At 39.1% G+C, this 22,070-nt stretch overlaps 1 protein-coding gene across 3 annotated transcripts in view; it reads right to left on the bottom strand.

Annotated features, from left to right (window-relative positions):
• The window catches only part of LOC124715465 (E3 ubiquitin-protein ligase Bre1), a 274,712-nt gene that overhangs the window by 98,350 nt on the left and 154,292 nt on the right, over window positions 1-22,070 (bottom strand). For all 3 annotated transcript variants that reach the window (XM_047243098.1, XM_047243099.1, XM_047243100.1), the window contains exon 11: window positions 7,656-7,858. In XM_047243098.1, coding sequence (XP_047099054.1) covers window positions 7,656-7,858 — 203 coding nt within the window. The remainder of the gene's footprint in view (window positions 1-7,655; window positions 7,859-22,070) is intronic.

Genomic DNA, 22,070 nt, shown 5'->3' with positions numbered 1-22,070 from the left:
TTATGACTGGAATGGAATTTTTGTGTTGAAACCAGCAACATTTTGAAAAATATGAAGAGAGAAATACTTCAGGTAGAGCTGAAGGTGTTCTTTAACGCAGTGGGCTGCTGCTAACAAGGCTTGACTACTCTTACAGCAACATGTCCATGCAAGTCTGTGTTCACAGCCATAAGGTCTTGCTTCAACCCTAGGATGATGATGACGACGAATTCAGTTAATGCTGGCAAAGAGGATGATGATTACGACAATGATGAAGTCAATCAATGCTGGCAAAGAGCCATGTCACGTACACCTGGAGAGGCACGTTGCAGTAGTGTAATACATAACATCCATTATTAATTTAGTGGAACAGCAACTTTTCAAGCAAGCAGAAAATGTGAAGGTTATCAAATGTTCACTGGCAACAATCCACAAATTGCTGCATTATGTTGAAAGCAGTTTGGTATCTTTGTTTCAGTATACACTCCGAGTGGTTGCTTTCATAGAAAGTGATGTTTTGATGGACGGGCAGTTTAACCTCTTGGACAGTGGTTTCTTATTAAGCAATTTCAACTGTGTATAGCTGAGTTATTTTTTCTTGAATTGATTAGATTAATAGGATCAACGTAAAATTTTCTTTTTCTTTTCAATAACGTGCACTATGTGATCAAAAGTATATTTTTCATATTAGGTGCAGTGTGCTGCCACCTACTGCCAGGTACTCCCACACCAGCGACCTCAGTACCGTATTTACTCGAATCTAAGCCGCACTTTTTTTCCGGTTTTTGTAGTCCAAAAAACCGCCTGCGCCTTAGAATCGAGTGCAAAGTAAGCGGAAGTTCTGAAAAATGTTGGTAGGTGCCGCCAAAACTAACTTCTGCCATCAAATATATGTAGCGTTATACAAGCATGCTTTGCAGGCACAAAGATAAATACTGGCACCAAAACCTCTGAGTCAGTAAATAAATTTTTAAAAAAAGGTGGAAGACGAGCTTTTTTTTCCTCTGCCCCGAGTTTCGACCACTGCGTTTTCATACATTATCCAACGAAGTAAATACAAATTCCGTATTGTTTATCTTCGAATGTAGCAGCATTTCAATGTACTATGAAAATCCGACTGGCAAGACTGTTTGGGATGTTTGTCAATATGGCCAACTCTACGTTCTGAATTTTTTCCTATCTGTGAGAAGAGATGGTTGCTAATAGGAACTTTTATGAATTGTGACTCACATGCAGTATTCTCTTCACCATAAGAATAATATGAAAATAAACATTTTGCCATGTATTCTTTCGTATTTGCTGCTATCTCACTTAAATCCTGTCTGCCTAATAAACTACGAAACTAGTGTGAGACAACAGCAAACGCGCAAGAATATACATATCATGTCATGTTTATATTCGTATTATTCTTATGCCTAATAGTGATACAGTCAGAAATGAAGCATGGCAATTGACTAGATTTTTAAATCTAAGATGACTCTAATTTCTGTGCAGAATGTAATGTACAAAAGAGGCGTCTGCAAAGATTTTCAAACGGCGAAAAATTTTAGCTAAACTCTCGTTCAGAACATCTTCTATCATACGCAGTCTACTATTTGGTTCCTGTTGATCATTATCAAACAATGCAGCAGTGTAAGTAACAACAAATAGCAGTCTCTTGCCATTGTTTCGTGAATGAGACAATACCCCTCTTTTTTTTATCGTAAACGGCAGTAGCGCGCACAAAAGCAAGCCATGCCGCGATCGGCGACAGGTCGTAAACACACATTATTAGAATGCAACAAACAATGCATGACACAGTACAATAATGCATTTTCAGCTTAGAGTGACAAACACCTATAACAAAGAGAACAACACTTATCAGATCAAAGAAAAATAAGCAATCGACTCAAACCAGACGAAGCACATGAAAAAGGAAGGGTACTCGTATAAATACGGACGGAGCGCCTTACGCATAGCAATGGCTCCCTGGTAAAACTGAACTGCTAAGCTTACGACTCGAACCAAACTACTGTAGCTGTATCGTCATTCATTCGACCTAAATTGTGTCTCATATTACAATGGACCAACTTTGTTTCCATTTGGAGGTGCGGGCTAAAACTTTTCTCTCCCTTGAATTTTGAGTCTCAAATTTCAGGTGTGGCTTAGATCCAGGAAATTTTTTTTTCCTTGATTTCGAGTCTCATTTTTCAGGTGCGGCTTAGATTCGAGTAAATATGGTAGTCAACGGACATTGTGAGAGATCAGAATGGGGTGCTCCACGGAACTCATGGACTTCGATCGTGGTCAGGTGATTGAGTGTCACTTGTGTCATACATCTGTACGGGAGATTTTCAAACTGCTAAACATCCCTAGGTCCACTGTTTCCGATGTGAGAGTGTAGTGGAAATGTGAAGGGACACATACAGCACAAAAGTGTACAGGCTGACTTTGTCTGTTGACTGACAGAGACCGCCGACAGTTGAAGAGGGTCGCAATATGTAATCGGCAGAAATCTATCCAGACCATCACACAGGAAATCCAAACTGCATCAGGATCCACTGCAAATACTACGACAGTTAGGTGGGAGATGAGAAAACTTGGATTTCATGATTGAGCGGCTGCTCATAAGCCACACATCATGCCGGTAAATGCCAAACGAAGCCTCACTTTGTGTAAGGAGTATAAACATGAGACAATTGAACAGTGGAAAAAACGTTGTTTGGAGTGATGAATCACAGTACACAATATGGCGATCCGATGGCAGGGTGTGGGTATGGCAAATGCCCGGTAAACATCTGCCAGCATGTGTAGTGCCAACAGTAAAATTTGGAGGTGGTGGTGGTATTATGGCAGGGCTTAACAACTGGCCGGTTTTGAACGCGAGTACTCGCGTCTGCTCAGGCACGTGCACGCAAGCAGGTGCAACGTCGCAGAGTAGGGAGGGAGGGGAAATGCGCGCGCACGTTTGAATAGGGCCACAGCGTGCCTATTGAATTCGCGCCGACTGTGTAACTTTTAAAGTACTACGATCAGCTCTAACAGTCACTTCGCTGGTTAAGAATCATGTCAAGTCGCCGTTGTGTAACCACAACCATGCTTTCGCAGTTCAACCCCCATTAGGAGCAATCGTATCTGTTTACAGAAAAAGATGGTGTTGCAAAATGTTTAGTATGTCACAAAACGCTGAATTCTTTTAGGAAATTTAATTTGCAGCGACATTATATGTCGTACCATGCAAAAGACTACGGAAGTGGAAAATGTGATGGACCAGATCATGCACAGGAAGTTATTAAACTTAAAAGGAAGCTATCCAAAGAAGATCTGGACGACGAACAAAAATCAACTGAGGCAGCTCTCTGAGTGAGTTACAACTCTCAGAGTGAGTTACAAAACTGCTTTGCTTTTAGCAAAATCCCTGCACCCCTTCACTGATGGGGATTTAATAAAAGAATGTTTGGTAGTTGCAGCGGAACATTTGTGTCCATCTCAAGTTGAACAGTTTCGGATGTGTGCCATTATCTAACACGACCATTATGCGTCGCATACAGGACATGGCAGACAACGTCCAGAGCCAGCTTGCAAACATCTGTAAAGATTTTATGGCGTATTCTCTAGCTCTGGACGAAAGTGTTGATATCACTGGAACAGCGCAGCTTGCCATATTTATTAGAGGTGTTAATAGAGATCTTCAGGTGAGGGAGGAGCTCCTCGATGTAGTAGCCATGAAGGACACTACAACCGGAGGTGATATTTTAAGTAGTGTTGAAGAAAGTGTTGATAATATAGGATTGTCATGGAATTCTTTAGTTTCAGTGTCTACGGACGAAGCACCAGCGATGACAGGGAAAGAAATCAGGTTTCTTTGTGCTGTTTAAGAAGAAAATGCAAAAACTGGCCATGCCGAAATAAGTAAGGGGCGTTCACTGTGTGATCCACCAGGAAAACTTATGTGCAAAGAGTATCACTCTAAAAAATGTGATGAGTGTTGTTGTTCGTACAACCAATTATATAAGGAAGCATGGGCTACAACATAGGCAATTAAAAAGCTTTCTTGAGGATGTAGAAAGCCAGTATGGTAGCCTGCTTTATTACAGAGAGGTCCGCTGGCTTAGTCGTGGCGAATTATTAAATCGATTTTTTTGCCTATTAGATGAGATAAATATGTTCAGGGAAATAAATAACATGTGTGTTCCTGAATTGAAATAGCCTTCATGGAAATGTGATCTCGCGTTCTTAGCAGATTTAACTAGCCATCTGAATGCTTTGAACATTTCACTACAAGGTAAAGATCTGCTAATTACTCATTTTATAGATTGAATACGAGCTTTTAAAATGAAATTGACACTTTGGGTGAGTCAGCTGGAAACATGAAATCTAGCTCATTTTCCTATATTATCATCAATGCAAGATGTTCACAAAGACTGAACGTTATTCACATAGTTTAGTTGGCCTTAAGGAAGAATTTGATCAACGCTTTCAAGATCCGACAGCACTAGACAGTGATTTTGATCTGTTCTCCTCTCCATATTCAGCGAATATTGAAGAGATTCGTCCTGAGCTGCAACTAGAAATTATTGACCCAGTGTGACAGAGAATACAGAGACAAATTTCAGAACAAGAAAAACATTTTGGAATTCTACAGACACTTCCCTCAGGATAGATTTCCTTGTTTGCACAAACTGGTGGCTACAATAATATCAATGTTCGGTTCCACATATGTTTGTGAACAAATGTTCTCTGCAATGAAATGTAACAAGACGCGCCTGAGAAACGCATTGTCTGATCGACATTTAAACTGCACGCTGCGTCTACAATGCACAAGAATCTCTTCAATATTCGCTGAATATGGAGAGGAGAACAGATCAAAATCACTGTCTAGTGCTGTCGGATCTTGAAAGCGTTGATCAAATTCTTCCTTAAGGGCAACTAAACTATGTGAATAATGTTCAGTCTTTGTGAACATCTTGCATGGATGATAATTTAGGAAAATGAGCTAGATTTCCTGTTTCCAGCTGACTCAACCAAAGTGTCAATTTCATTTTAAAAGCTCGTATTCAATCTATAAAATGAGTAATTAGCAGATCTTTACCTTGTAGTGAAAAGTTCAAAGCATTCAGATGCTTAGTTAAATCTGCTAAGAATGCGAGATCACATTTCCATGAAGGCTATTTCAATTCAGGAACACACGTTATTTATTCCCCTGAATGTATTTATCTCATCTAATTACTCCAAACATTAGACGCAATTGTAAAGGGCAAAAAGTACAACATAACCGAGAATCCCACACTTCAGTGACACCTTTTATTGTGTAACAGATCACAAATTAATACGAATGTAGAGGCATACACTAAGCTAATAAAATTATGTGGCATGTGTACATCCTCCTTTATTTGTTTCATTTGTGGCAGTAATAATTCGTGAGTGATATCCCTGCAGGTGGCCGTGGATTTACATTGACTGGCGGCAGCTGTTGTGTACCCCACGTGATTCTCCCCACTCTCCACTCTGGTCCGGTAGTGGGGGTATCGTGCTCGCGCTGCTCCGTGCTCGCGCCTTGCTGCTAACAGCTTGCTCCGCGAGCACGTATGTTGTGAAGCCCTGTGTTATGGTGTAGTTTTGTTTTTCATGGAGGGGACTTGCACCCCTTGTTGTTTTGTGTGGCACTGTCACAGCACAGGCCTACACTGATGTTTTTGGCACCTTCTTGCTTCCAAATGTTGAAGAGCAATTCAGGGATGGTGATTGCATCTTTCAACACGATCGAGCACCTGTTCATAATACACAGCCTGTGGCAAAGTGGATACTTGATAATAACATCCCTGTAATGGATTGGCCTGCACAGAGTCCTGACCTAAATCCTATAGACCACTTTTGGGACATTTCGGAACGCTGATTTCATGTAGGCCTCACCGACCAACATCAACATCTCTCCTCGGTGCAGCGCTCTGTGAAGAGTGGGCTGCCATTCCCCAAGAAACCTTCCAGCACCTGATTGAACATATGCCTGCGAGAGTGGAAGCTCTCATCAAGGCTAAGGGGTGGGCCAACACCATATTGAATTCTAGCATTACCGATGGAGGGTGCCACGAACTTTTAAGTCATTTTCAGCCAGGTGTCCAGATACTTTTGATCACATAGTGAATATAAATCCAATCTGTAATGTTTAACACATTTGAGGCCACAACTTTATGCTCAATAATAGGTCTGGCCACAATTTTCTTGATGCACAAGGCACCTATCACTTGAATATTGCCTCCTGTTGTCAATTCCTAAAATTGTATATAAAAAAAGTAGCAAACACAACATCTGCTGTTGCGAATGGCTGAGCAAATCTGATCACATTGGCATAATTTCATGCATGTACTCATTAGGTTTCAGTTTGCTGCAATTCTGCTAGAAATATGTCATGTTTATTGAGTTAGCAAGAAATTTTGGAAGCTCAAGAGGAAAAAATTGCTCAATAACTCATCTCACTTTTTTTTTATTTTTAAAAAATAAGGATAGTTATACTTTCTGTCATCATTACTTTAAAATTTGTTATCTATCAAAGAACTAAAGAAATATGAAAAATAAATCCTAAAGTTTGGTATTTGTTTTGTATGTACTACTCTTGAAGATACATGTGCCACTTATGCTTTAAATAACAGCATAAATGACCTGTTTTCTAAGCCCAATATTTTTCTAAGTGGCCAATCTCCAAAGTGTTAATAACATAATACATAATTGTTGCTGACATATATATATATATATATATATATATATATATATATATATATATATATATATATATATATTTATTTTCAAACATCATATGGAAAAAACAAAGAACATATGGGGGAATAATAATATCTGCTTGCCTGTCTATCCCCCCCTCACATGGATGGTACTGTAACACCTTTCTTTATCTTCTCCTCTTGTTCTTTCTATTTTGTCCTATACATTGGTTTTTAACACACAGTTAACATTATGAAGTTTGTTGCACTACACACAGAAGAAATCTTGTAGTTGCCAAAATGCACAACAAGAAGGAATGATGAATACAGGAATACTTACAATTGCGATGGAGACAATAACAGTAACACAATGTTAATTGTCTACCACAGATGTTAAAAGAAAAGCTTTCTGAACAACATGCACAGTTACTTTACACATGCACTGAGTAGTATAATGGAGAGGATAAATTATTAATAAATACAGTGTACATAATATTTTCCCTTAATGACCTCCTCTTAGGTTTTAAAAGAAATTGTGATTTCCAGAGTACACAAAATGACTTTTTCACAATATTATACGAATGCTATATAATAAAAATGTGCCAAATGCAGTAATTGTACTTAGTAAGGTAATATACGTTTGCTAGAATACTACTGTAAAAATAAAAATACAGTTTGTGATTATACAACAAAAATACAGTCCGTGATGCTCTGAAGAGAACAAAAAAATTAAATGTCCTTATTCCTGATGTGTTTGAGTATGTGGACGGGGGAGGGGATGGGTTGTTAAAAACGAATTTCATGCAAGAACAGGAGTTACAGCACAAGCACAGAACTGCCAGTCCGTATTTTTTTTTTACAAATGGCACAAGGCTGAAAATTGCCCAAAGCCGAAGGAAATCTCTAGCATTAATAAAGTTGTAAAATCCTACATCAAAGTCAATGTCAATGATGTATTAGAGTTAGTCCTTCAAAACTCACTTTAACTGAGCCCTCAGATCTCGTACAAGTTCTGATTCCGCTGTTTTAGCATCTTTTCCCCGATGCTGTTCACGGTGATCTTTTTCGGTTTTGATTTCTTTTTTGACCTCCCCCTTCTCTCGTTTTATGTCCTTCTCTTTCTTAATGGTTGGTGATGTAAGCTGTCTTTCCTTATCACCACACTCTCGTTCCGCCTCTTCTCCCTGTGTTACAGTAACAGCCAAAAAATTTTATTTAATATCAAAACATTTTACACTACTGGCCATTAAAATTGCTACACCACGAAGATGACATGCTACAGATGCGAAATTTAACCAATAGGAAGAAGATGCTGTGATATGCAAATGATTAGCTTTTCAGAGCATTCACATACGGTTGGCGCTGGTGGCGACACCTACAACGTGCTGACATGAGGAAAGTTTCCACTCGATTTCTCTTACACAAACAGCAGTTGACCGGAGTTGCTTGGTGAAATGTTGTTGTGATGCCTCGAGAAAGGAGGGGAAATGTGTACCATCATATTTCCGACTTTGATAAAGGTCGGATTGTAGCCTATCGAGAATGTAGTTTATCTTATCGCGACATTGCTGCTCACATTGGTAGAGATCCAATGACTGTTAGCAGAATGTGGAATTGGTGGGTTCAGGAGGGTAATATGGAACACCATGTTGGATCCCAACTGCCTCATATCACTAGCAGTCGAGATAGGCATCTTATCCGCATGGCTGTAATAGATCGTGCAGCCACGTCTCGATCCCCGAGTCAACAGATGGGGACGAATGCAAGACAACAACCATCTGCATGAACAGTTCGACGACGTTTGCACCAGCATGGACTATCAGCTCGGAGACCATGGCTGCTGTTACCCTTGATGCCGCATCACAGACAGGAGCACCTGTGATGGTCTACTCAACGACGAACCTGGGTGCACGAAAGGCAAAATGTCATTTTTTTGGATGAATCCAGGTTCTGTTTATAGCATCCTGATGGTCACATCCATGTTTGGCGATATCGCGGTGAATGCACATTGGAAGCGTGTATTCGTCATCGCCGTACTGGCATATCATCCGGTGTGATGGTATGGGGTGCCATTGATTACACGTCTCGGTCACCTTTTGTTCGCATTGACGGCACTTTGAACATTGGACGCTATATTTCAGGTGTGTTACGAGCCGTGGCTCTACCCTTCATTTGATCCCTGCGAAACCCTACATTTCAGAAGGATAACGCAAGACCGCATGTTGCAGGTCCTGTGTGAGCCTTTCTGGATACAGAAAATGTTCGACTGCTGGACTGGGCAGCACATTCTCCAGATTTCTCACCAACTGAAAACGTCTGGTCAATGGTGGCCGAGAAATTGGCTCGTCACAATACACCAGTCACTACTCTTAATGAATTGTGGTATCGTGTTGAAGCTGCATGGGCAGCTGTGTGTGTACACGCCATCCAAGCTCGGTTTGACTCAATGTCCACGCGTATCAAGGCCGTTATTACGGCCAGAGGTGGTTGTTCTGGGTACTCATTTCTCACGATCTATGCACCAAAATTGCATGAAAATGTAATCACATGTCAGTTCCAGTATAATATATTTGTCCAATGAATACCCGTTTATCATCTGCATTTCTTTTTGGTGTAGCAATTTCAACGGCCAGTAGTTTACTTTATAAAGTAAAGTGTAGTTAACTTATTTAATAACCAACTGAGAACACAGCACACACTTTCCATAAAATATCTATCACTATTTCAGACTTGTTCCTATATAGTGTTAACAATTTCCCAAATGTAGTATCTTACAAGTATTTTGTAATTTTGTCCTGAAATTTGTAACAAAGAATGAGGACCGAGTTCAATGATAGCTTTGTCAAAACGTGGCATAAGCAAAGCACTGGTAATGTTTCCAAATGGTATTTTGACACTGCTGGTGTGTGTATTATTCCTTCCCCCAAATGATAAAAATGGCAAAAAGCAGTAGGCACTAATACACTTCTTACACACACACACACACACACACACACACACACACACACACACACACACACACACACACAAAGATGATAATCAGCAATACCTATTTATTTATTACAGTCTTCCATTAGATAGAAAAATGAGTAAAATCAAAGTAGTTTTAATTATTTGTTTTTCCAATTATATGTCTAGCATACAAACTACAAAGCCCAACAACATTTTAGCTCACTGTCCAGGAACAAGAATAAACAGATTACTGCATGTGTTCACTTCAGGAAACAACGTTGAGTTGCCAATGAGAGAAACACACTAATTTCAAATACCGTCAGTGGTACTTAAGAGACAGACTATTCAATAATAACTGGAAACATAAGTCACACAGAAAACTGGAAATTTTTACAGTTCAAAAGGCACAATGGTATCCAAGAGATAAAAGCTATTCTGTTCTTGCTGCTGCTGCTGTCCTTAGCCCTATGATTGGTTCTATGCAGGTCTCCATGTTACCTACCTAGTGTCAGTGTATCTGCCTCTGCATGAAAATATCGTGTATGAAATTTGTTGTAAAAAGTCACATCTAGTGTGAAGGAAGAAGGCGGGGAGAGACTTTATGACCATCTCAAATAGACTTAAATTTTTTGTTATGTTTAACTTAAGAAAAAGTAAAATAATTATAAAGTCTAGTAGAAAAATTCACTGAGAACAATGAATATTTTTTCAAAAGTAACTTCCAAAACAAACAAGAGCATATGCATCAATTTGAGCAGGCCTCCATGATACTGATTCCCGCGGAATGCCGGACACAGCCCATGTTGTCACATGTGAAAAACACCGTATTTATGCAATATGGCATGTTTGCTGTTACTGCTTGCAAGCTATGGGTGGCAGAAAGAAAGGAGATGCGATACATTTTGTAAAGAAGTCTTGGGCACACAAGGAGTACAGCCTCTCCTGTGTTAGTAAACTTTAGTGTTAGTTAACTTTAGCTACCCCTCCTCTTCCTGAATCCATATGCTATGTGAACCAAACCCGTAGGATTCTCTCTCTCTCTCTCTCTCTCTCTCTCTCTCTCTCACACACACACACACACACACACACACACACACACACACACACACACACACACACACACACACACACACACACAGCCTTCTCACCCCCCTACTCCCCCACCCCTATTTTTTCTTGTTCATTAGACTGGGTAAACATATGGCAGCTGAGGGTTCACACTATGGACTGGTTGGGTTCCTCCAACAGATTTCATATTGCACTATATCTTTTGCTAATACAAGTGTAGTGATCTATAGCTTTTAAATCATCTTATCATGTTTCTATTTATTTCTTTTTGACATTTTCTTTTAGTGCTGATGGTAGTAATGAACGCCTCAGCATACTGCTTCTTGGATTTTACACTGCTCTTTGTTACATGGTTTGCATTTTTTGGCAGTCCCAGTATTGCTTGTTATTGGTGTGGTAGTAATGATTTCCTCACAATTGCAACTGCTCACATTTTTACTTATGATGCATATCTGTTTCTGAGTTGATATATCAACTTTGGGGGACAAGCTTCATAACTACAGAGGTCAATGACATGGTGAACTTTGTGCCAATGTAGGGGCTTACCATCTTCTTCACACCAGTCTAAAGCACTTACTTCGTGACTATCTTTTCAGTGTTATTTTCCTCCTGGAAACTAAGCAATTTGTCTCCATACTGCATAATTGCTGAAGCGTCTGAAGCAAGATTTTGAGAGCTAGCATGTGACTTCTGCTTTGTGGGCTACTTTCCCACACTGCTTGCCCACTACATATATGAGTACCATATGGCTATACTGTTGCCTCTTAAAACAACACAATGATTTTGGTATGTTTATCTGCACTTTCAGACAGAGGAACTCTGCCTAACATACTCCAAGGGGGCTTCATCTTTGCAACCATTAGGAGCAATATGCTTCTCCATTACAACTGAATATCCCCCAAAATTTTTACATTTAAGTATCTGCCAAGCATGTTTGACTGCTGTCTCTGTAAGTAGTGGCCCATTCTGAAAATGTTTCACTGAATTTAGTTTAATATTGATGCAATCTTTAGCTTTTTGGATGAAAAATGTGACATCTTATTGAATGCCCCATCTTATCTTTAATTGATACTTTTATATTACGCCACTGCTTACGATGGAAGACTATAGTCTGATTAAAATTACTTGTTGGTTTATATTCCATGCATTAGAGCTGGTTTCCTCCAATCCAAAGCACTCAATGACATAACCGAACTGTTCTGCACTGTCAAACTGACACAACAATTGGTCAGTTTATTTCCAATTTCTGATCCGGCTTTCTTTTTTGATATATTTGGAATTTTGGATCCATGTCTTGGGCCTGCCCCATTATTTTGCATTTCATCAGCCATGATTAAACCCACACAATGATGCTAATAAAATATGCAACCTTTCATATGTGGCGCTAACCAAAAACTACTACATCCTTTAGCACAAGATATGATTTGACACCACATACACAGTTATTACCATCATAGATATCGGCCTACATTAGATATGCTTTGTATATGAGGCTGAACTTTTTGAAGGCAGCAAATCACTACTGCGACTGGTTCTGGAAAGCTGTAAATGTAACTGTGTAATGCAGTATGGTGCTGTAGGTTAGCAATTAAAATACATTCCTGACATGTATAAGGTGGTGGATTCAAATCTCGTCACAAGATTTGGAATTTTTTATTTTTAAATCTAATCGAAGGACAAGATTATTATTTTCATTCAATTAATTGGTTTAAATGTAATCGTTTGTTTATAATATTTTGGCACACCACTTTCATCACTGTTTGACTTTTTTATTTGACTCTTATTTTTTCTTCCTATCATTCTTTTATTGTTTGAGTCTACCATGTGTCACCTGTAGTACCACAACATGAGGTTCTTCGGAGTAACATGTTCCACTATTATACTCTTAGGCTGAAGAAAGATGTTCGTGAGCGTGGAAAGTGTATTTTAGGTAATTAAGTGTAGAGTATTGTACTGTATGCACCCTTGTTTTATGTCTATGCAGATTAAGTGTAAATAATGTCAACTCTGGATATCAACAAGGTGCGATGGCAAAAAAAATGCTTTATTGGCTGTGGCGGACTGCTTGTCCTTTGGGACATCAGAGCTTCGCCATGTCTTGGAGAGCATAGAGCAAACAATGGGGCACAAAAATGCCAAAAAAGAAAAATTACGAATAGTCATTAAAACTCTCTCAATCGTTAGCTAATGTCAAAGGGAAACATATGTATGTTGAAATTGCCTGAAGTATGTCCAACCGAAATTGTCATTGAAGTTATGTCTAGAGAAAAAGTGAAAGTAAAATACAGAAAAGTTAACATACACAGTTTGCATCATTTTGTACGCAGCTCATGTAAATCTGATACCCAAACCTCCAAATGTCAGACACTTAAATTGGTACCAAACACTGTATGTCAATACAGTATCAATCAAAACACCAATTTAGTTTGTGCTATGTGCTGTCACCCACTAGAACACGCATAAATGACAATTAAAAGTAACACAAGAACTACGGAACACAGGAAATGCATATCTGTGACTGACTGTTTTGTAGATCTTGCATGGATGAGTTGGTGAAGTGTGAGGTTGTCGTACCATAGGTCCTGTGTCCAAACCCACGGATGACTTTTTTTAACTGTTTACATGTGAAACTATTACATGGGAGAACATTTTCCTGACATGTAACAGGAGCTTTCAGAGTTTGTAGCAATGTTCTTTTGGCAGTCTGCTTTCACTTCATTAGTTGAATACAGGAAGGCTATAGAGTGCATTTGCAGAGGTAGGTGTGGAGTTCTGCAGACATGTGTAACAGAACAGACACCACTCGAGATGAAGTAGCTAGTGCATTTGTAGTTTCATGGAATAAACATACACGTTTAAAACAGTATAATAAAGGAACAATTGCATCACACATGCAGAAGTTTTAATGGTAACAACAACAACAACAACAACAATAATAATAATAATAATAATAATATTAATAATAATAATAATAGGCTGCATATGGCAGTGCTGCGTACATTACATGTGCGTGTTCAGGCTAGAGTCTCATGTTTGCGCGCACACAGACATGCAGTTGCTATCCAGTCTGCTTGCTACAGGTACTGTACTGCTGTTGTGCAACACGAATCCATGGAAAATTATTGACATTCTTGTCGAACTGTTGCATAGTGACTGTTGTGTACGTACAACAATGAAAATGACTGAAGAAGTACAACATTCCTACTGGACATAATTGATAATGGAATGCATCGAACATCACTGAAGAGAAACATTAGATATCAACAAGCACACACCAGACGGAGTGGAATTGCTCATTTGTGACCAGCTGAATGGATTATAGTTGATGTCTTCGATATCGTCACCAGAATGGTTCTCAAGCAATGGAAATGATGAAATACCGCAGAAGGAGAAAAGTGTAGTGTCTTACTCGAAAAATTAGAAAATCAAAATTATCAAAGATTAGCTTAATGCCAAAAAGCAGACAAAGGCAACCCAAACATTTGCAGATCACATGACGCCTGCAATGAAAAACAAATCTTGCAGTAGGTGTCTTGCATGATGCATCTTGTACGACTGGAAACAGTAGAGGGAAAGTGGAGAGTGTGTGTGTTTTCATTGATTTTTGAATGTTATGTACACTAATTTTATTATTTTGTTAATTATTACTACTATTAGTTTTGTTGTGTATTATTACTACTACTACTACTACTACTACTACTACTACTAATTCTGCACGTGTGATGTAATTGTTTATTTTTCTGTTCTGATTGTATGTTCTATGAAACTACAGATTTACTTTATAGGTTTACTACCTTCAAAGAAATTAAGCAAAAGCAGACAGCCAAGGGAACTTTGCTGTAAACTCCAAACAGCCCCTTTACATGTCAAACATATTGTCCCATACAACACTATCATGCATAAGACAATTAAAAAAATGGCGTCATAGGGTTCGACCCCAGGACCTCTGGTAAAACGATCTAATGCTCTACCAGCTTCCCCACGAAAGCTGTATGTATTAGTTACTCACAGTTATGCTTTTCTGTGCTCCATAGTTCTGGTGTTACTTTTAATTACCGTTTACGCCCGTTCAGCTGGACGACAGCACATAGTACACAGTAAATCAGAGTTTTGGCTGATACACAATCGACATACAATATTTAGTACCGAACTGAGTGTCTGGCATCTGGAGGTTTTGGTGTGAGCCCTCTTACAGTCATCCCGAGCCTCAGCAGATGGAGACGAAGGCACACTGTCAGGAGTGACACTGCACAGCATGTTCACAGCCTCAAGAAAGCTATTAGACTGCAACTGTCAAATTCAAATAAAGTAAAGGTGATTAGGGACAGATCAATCAAAGTGAGGAGTTAGTTTCGAGATATAAAAAGGGATTTTCAAGAAATAATGGAAAAATATATGGCTTTGCCTACAGCAACAGAAGTAAACAACGAAGAAGATATAGGTGAACTCACATTGTAGTGTCACCCAATGTAACCATTATATTTAAGATGAAGTTATTTGATGACTTGATACGAACCAAACAAATGTGAGTTAGCACAACAGAAGGCATAAATAAGATCTATTGACCATAGCAACCAAATCCCCCACATGAACCATGGACCTTGCTTTTGGTGGGGAGGCTTGCATGCCTCAGCGATACAGATAGCCATACCGATAGGTATCTGTTGAGAGGCCAGACAAACGTGTGGCTACTGAAGAGGGACAGCAGCCTTTTCAGTAGCTTCAGGGGCAAACAGTGTGGATGATTGACTGATCTGGCCTTGTAACATTAACCAAAACGGTCTTGCTGTGCTGGTACTTTGAAAGGCTGAAAGCAAGAGGAAACTACAGCTGTAATTTTTCACAAGGACATGCAGCTTTACTGTATGGTTAAATGATGATGGTGTCCTCTTGGGTGAAATATTCCAGTGGTAAAATAGTCTCCCATTCAGATCTCTGGGTGAGCTACTCAGGAGGACGTCCTTATAAGGAGAAATAAAACCAGCATTCCATGGATCACAGTGTGGAATGTCAGATCCCTTAATCCAGAAGGTACGTTAGAAAATTTAAAAAGGAAGATGGATAGATTAAAGTTCGATATAGTGTGAATTAGTGAAGTTCAATGGCAAGAGGAACATGGCTTCTGGTCATGTGTATAGAGGGTTATAAATATAAAACGAAATAGGAGTAATGCAGGAGTAGGTTTAATAATGAATTAAAAAACAAGAGTGCAGATAAGCTACTGCAAACAGCATAGTGAATGAATTATTGTAACCAAGATAGACATGAAACCCAAGCATACCACAATAGTCCAAGTTTATATGCCAAATAATTCCACAAATGCTAAAGAGATTGAAGAAATGTATGATGTAATAAAATAAATTATTCAGATAGCTAAGGGAGACGAAAATTTAATAGCCATGGGGGACTGGAATTCGATATTAGGTAGAAAAAAACATAGTAGGTGAGTATGGACCCAGGGTAAAGAATGAAAGAGGAAGCTGACTGGCAGAATTTTGCACACAGCATAACTTAATCATCACTAACACTTGGTTTAAGAATCATGAAAGAAAGTTGTACACGTGTAAGAGTACTGGAAACGCTGGAAGATTTCAGATACATTATATAATGGTAAGACAGAAGTTTAGGAACCAGCTTTTAAATTGTAAGACACTTTCAGGGGCATATGTGGATTCTGACCACAGTTTATTGGTTATGAACTGTAAATTAAAACTGAAGAAACTGCAAAAAAGGTAGGAATTTAAGGAGATGGGACCTGGATAAACTGAAAGAACCAGAGGGCAGAGTGTTTCAGAGAGAGTATTGGGGAATGATTAACAAGTACAGGGGAAATAAATACAGTAGAAGAAGAATGGGTAGCTTTGAGAGATGGAATAGTCAAGGCAGCAGAGGACCAAGTAGGCAAAAATTTAGGTAGTTGATGAAAGGAGAAAATATAAAAATGCAGTTAGTGAAGCAGGTGAAAAGGAATACAAACGTCTCAAAAATGAGATCGACAGGAAGTGCAAAATGGCTAAGCAGGGGTGGCTAGAGGACAAATGTAAGGATGTGTGAATATCAAGAGCTCAGGTGGAAAACCAGTCCTAAGCAAAGAGGGGAAAGCAGAAAGGTGGAAGGAGTATACAGGGTGAGTCACCTAATGTTACCGCTGGATATATTTCGTAAACCACATCAAATACTGACAAACCGATTCCACAGACCGAACGTGAGGAGAGGGGCTAGTGTAATTGGTTAATACAAACCATAAAAAAATGCACGGAAGTATGTTTTTTAACACAAACCTACGTTTTTTTAAATGGAACCCCGTTAGTTTTGTTGACACATCTGAACATATAAACAAATACGTAATCAGTGCCGTTTGTTGCATTGTAAAATGTTAATTACATTCGGAGATATTGTAACCTAAAGTTCACGCTTGAGTACCACTCCTCCTCTGTTCGATTGTGTGTATCGGAGAGCACTGAATTACGTAGGGATCCAAAGGGAACGGTGATGGACCTTAGGTACAGAAGAGACTGGAACAGTACATTACGTCCACATGCTAACACCTTTTTATTGGTTTTTTTCACTGACGCACATGTACATTACCATGAGGGAAGAGGTACACGTACACACGTGGTTTCCGTTTTTAATTACGGAGTGGAATAGAGTGTGTCCCGACATGTCAGGCCAATAAATGTTCAATGTGGTGGCCATCGTTTCGGGCACACAATTGCAATCTCTGGCATAATGAATGTCGTGCACGCTGCAGTACATCTGGTGTAATGTCGCCGCAGGCTGCCACAATACGCTGTTTCATATCCTCTGGGGTTTTAGGCACATCACGGTACACATTCTCCTTTAATGTACCCCACAGAAAGAAGTCCAGAGGTGTAAGATCAGGAGAACGGGCTGGCCAATTTATGCGTCCTCCACGTCCTACGAAACGCCCGTCGAACATCCTGTCAAGGGTCAGCCTAGTGTTAATTGCGGAGGAGTGGTACTCAAGCGTCAACTTTAGGTTACAATATATCCGGATGTAATTAACATTTTACAATGCAAAAAACGGCACTGATTACGTATTTGTTTATATGTTCAGATGTGCTAACAAAACTAACGTGGTTCCATTTTAAAAAACTTAGGTTTGTGTTAAAAAACATACTTCCCTGCATTTTTGTATGGTTTGTATTAAACAATTACACTAGCCCCTCTCCTCACGTTCGGTCTGTGGAATCGGTTCGTCAGTATTTGATGTGGTTTACGAAATATATCCAGCAGTAATGTTAGGTGACTCTCCCTGTAGAGAGGTCTATACATGATTATATATCTGAGGGCAATATTATGGAACTTGTAGAGGATGAAGATGAAATGAGAGATATGACACCGCGTGAAGAATTTGACAGAGCACTGAAAGACCTAAGTCGAAACAAGGCCTCGGGCACAGACAACATTCCATTAGAACTACTGATAGCCTTAGAGAGCCAGCCGCGACAAATCTCTTCCATTTGGTGAGCAAGATGTATGAGACAGGCAAAATACCCTCAGGCTTCAAGAAGAATATCTAATTCCAATCCCAAAGAAAGCAGGTGTTGACAAGTGTGAAAAATACCAAACTATCAGTTTAATAACTCAGAGTTGCAAAATACTAACACAAATTCTGAACTGATGAATGAAAATCTGGTAGAAGATGACCTCAGGGAAGATCAGTTTGGGTTCTGTAGAAATGTTGGAACATGCGAGGCAATACTGACTGTACAACTTATCTTAGAAGATAGAGTGAGGAAAGGCACACCTACGTTTCTAGCATTTGTAGACTTGGAGAAAGCTTTTGACAATGTTGACTGCAACACTCTTTTTAAAATTCTGAAGGTAGCAGGGGTAAAATACAGGAAGCAAGAGGCTATTTACAATTTGTTCAGAAACCAGATGGCAGTTATAAGAATTGAGGGCATGAAATGGAAGTAATGGTTGAGAAGGGAGTGAGACAGAGTTGTAGCCTATCCCAAAAATATTCAATGTGTTTATTGGGCAAGCAGTAAGGGAAACAAAAGAAAAATTTGAAGTAGGAATTAAAATCCATGGAGAAGAAATAAAAACCTTGAGTTTTGTCAATGACATTGTAATTCTGTCAGAGACAGCGAATGACCAGGAGGAGCAGCTGAACAGAATGAGCAGTGTCTTGAAAGGAGGATATCAGATGAACATCAACAAAAGCAAAACAAGGACAATGGAATGTAATCAAATTAAATCAGATGATGGTGAGAGAATCAGATTAGGAAATGAAACAATTAAAGTATTAAATGAGTATTGCCATTTGGAAAGCAAAATAACTGATGATGGTAGAAGTAGAGAGGTTATAAAATGTAGACTGGCTAGGGCAAGGAAGGCATTTCTGAAGGAGAGAAATTTGTTAATATCGATTATTTAAGTGTCAGGAAGTCTTTTCTGAAAGTATTTGTATGGAGTGTAGCCATGTATGGAAATGAAACATGAACAATAAATAGTTTAGACAAGAAGAGAATAGAAGCTTTCGCAATGTGGTGCTACAGAAGAATGCTGAAGATTAGATGGGTAGATCACGTAACTAATGAGGTGGTATTAAATAGAATTGGGGAGAAGAAGAATTTGTGGCACAACCTGACTAGAAGATGGGATCGGTTGGTAGGACATGTTCCGAGGCATTAAGGGATCACCAATTTAGTACTGGAGGACAATTTGGAGGGTAAGAATCGTAGAGGGAGATAAAGAGATGAATAGTAAGCAGGTTCACAAGGATGTAGGTTGCAGTAGTTACTTGGAGATGAAGATGCTTGCACAGGATAGAGTAGCATGGAGAGCTGCATCAAACCAGTCTCTGGGCTGAAGACCACAACCACAACCACAACCACAACAACAACCAGGTCAACAATGACAAGTAGTTAGATGTTGAAATAACTGTTGACTCTGATGTGAATAAAGTTTATATCTTCAAAATGGAAGATTTCGATAAGCTGCTTCCATGTCTATGCGTGTAGCAACAATCTATGAGACCATCTCTGTGGTAGCCGACCAGCATGACAGCTTCATATCCCTGGGATGTGGCCCATTAGTCGACAACATTACCACTGCACAGTGGCTGCTCGAGACATAACTTCTCCCATGCATGGTGCACTGGCAGCACGCAGTGTGCCTGATTAGGTGAGCTCCTATCAGCCTCACGATTATTTTTTACTTATTTATTTAAAGTAATCCATCATGAAGTGTGGGTGATATATATTTCACGGATTCGTTAGTTTGGTGTGTAAGAAAATAAGCTTTCATTTTTTGTAAGGGTATATATTACTGTAATAATGACTGTATACCAGTCGCCACTCAAAAAATGGATAATGGACTGTCAGAAACTGAAGTGTTTCAGGTTGGCTTGGACTGCGTGGTGGTTTGTTATACTTCACACCAAACACTTAAAGAAGTTGCCACTTGAACGCTCCTTTTATGTTCAATGAATGTTGCCTACTGAATATTCAGTCACCTTTAAGTGTTATTAATCAAGATCCAGCTAGTCTGTGCCTTGAATCCATGTGCCTTTTTCCTCCAGTTTGGCTCACACTATGTCTTCTTAAGGCTGCAGCTACAGGTGCAGAAAATTAACTTCTCATTCTCATTCACTCCATCACATAAATAAGAAATGAGATACAATTCACGTTCTTATATTATCTTCAAAATGACAATGCAATACATGATAATTGAGGGCAGCTACTAAATCTTACACTACCTCTCTGTACTATATACGTAACAGATATGGTATTCAACTTGATAATTAACCATTAGAATACATTTATTATATCTGTAACAATATTACGAGAAGGCAAGTTATCTCTGACATTTCGCGTTCTTATATTGCGTGGAGCCCTTTTTTCAGCACCACTCACTCCATGGAACTTCAATCTCCACCTCACCAGGTAAGGTTGTCTGACTGCTTCTCACTGTACAGTCACTGGATCGTTAGCTACAGTATCAGCACATCTCCCAACAGTGGGGTGTCCACCATTTATCGACTACTCTCAGTCATGAACATCTTTTCATTGATGTATGTATTTAAGGACAGGAACCTCTCATTCAAGGAATCACATGTATGACTACAAAACTGAAAAAAACTGGAGGAGTTATCGAATAGTAGTGAAGCTCTAGTGGAGCAATTAAATAAATTACATAGAAGTCTAATAGTATTAACACACTAAAAAGACAAGACGAAGAGAGGACTATGAACATAGGCAAGATTTCTAGTATGGAAGCTACCTTAGCAAAGGTACCAAAGAAGTTACAGTCTAAACTAAATAAACGATGTACTCTGATAATAAATGAAATGAATGATAAGAAATGAAATGAATGAGCAGTTAAATAAGGTACATGATGAACCTGAGACATTAATTAATCGAAATCTCAGATAAGCAAGGTTGATCAGAGATATCAGAGCCGAATAAAGATTCGCTGAAGTAATTTGTGCTCCAAATGTTTTAGCTAGTTTTGAGGAAAGCAACATGCTTTAGTTGAACAGAAAGTACAGCAAAGTTGAATTTTTCATTGCTACACCTTATTCTTCGGGAAATACTGTAAACTGAAGTATACGACTACTGTAAACCTCAGTATGAAAAATATTTACGCTGCAGTGAATACATAAATAAAGAAGTGATTTTTCATATCTCCACATGACAAGGAAGTAAGCTTACCAGTAAAGATATTCACAGGTACATTATTGTTAAACTTTAGGATAATAAGTGTGGGAGCACAAATGAATATTTAAATGAAGCTTTAAGCCTTAATGACTTCCCTAAGGAAGACGTCTGTTTTGACTATGGTGTAGTTCTGGAAAGTAGAGCTATGAGTAGACACACTCAAATATACACTCTTAGTAGTAAAATTAAAATTACTCGATATTTGACGTCTGTCACTTGCCACTACAGTGTTGCCACAACGGCTGTCAGCTATTGCTTTGTTATAGATGAGACTCAATATGGTAGGTCACTTCACAAATGCTGTTAATGTGTCACACAGAGCAATGTTGGAAAAGGCTGCCATGAGGTATGTTGGAAATGCAAGATGCTCTATCGACAGCTGATTTTAAGCAATCAATGACTGGACTGCAGTGGATGTGGCATTTTGTAGCCCTGCATTTCAACTCATGTCCTAAGCTAGCCAAAGCCTCATGATATGCTACGTATCTGAGAAAATGGTGGTCAACAGTCTGTGGCAGAACCAAAATCACAATCACTTTCTTTATGACAATTAAAGTTAACCTCAACAAACAAAAAAATCAGCTTCAGCACTAGAAACAAACTAATTTTTCGTTATCATTGGCTAGTGTTGCCTGAAACTACCCGCACACTGCCTACACCAGCTGCCACATTACCAACTGATGTA

This window comes from Schistocerca piceifrons, chromosome 1, assembly GCF_021461385.2.
Source record: "Schistocerca piceifrons isolate TAMUIC-IGC-003096 chromosome 1, iqSchPice1.1, whole genome shotgun sequence".
Taxonomy (NCBI): domain Eukaryota; kingdom Metazoa; phylum Arthropoda; class Insecta; order Orthoptera; family Acrididae; genus Schistocerca; species Schistocerca piceifrons.
The sequence above is the reverse complement of the archived record's forward strand: the minus strand, read 5'-3'. Positions and strand labels throughout refer to the sequence as shown.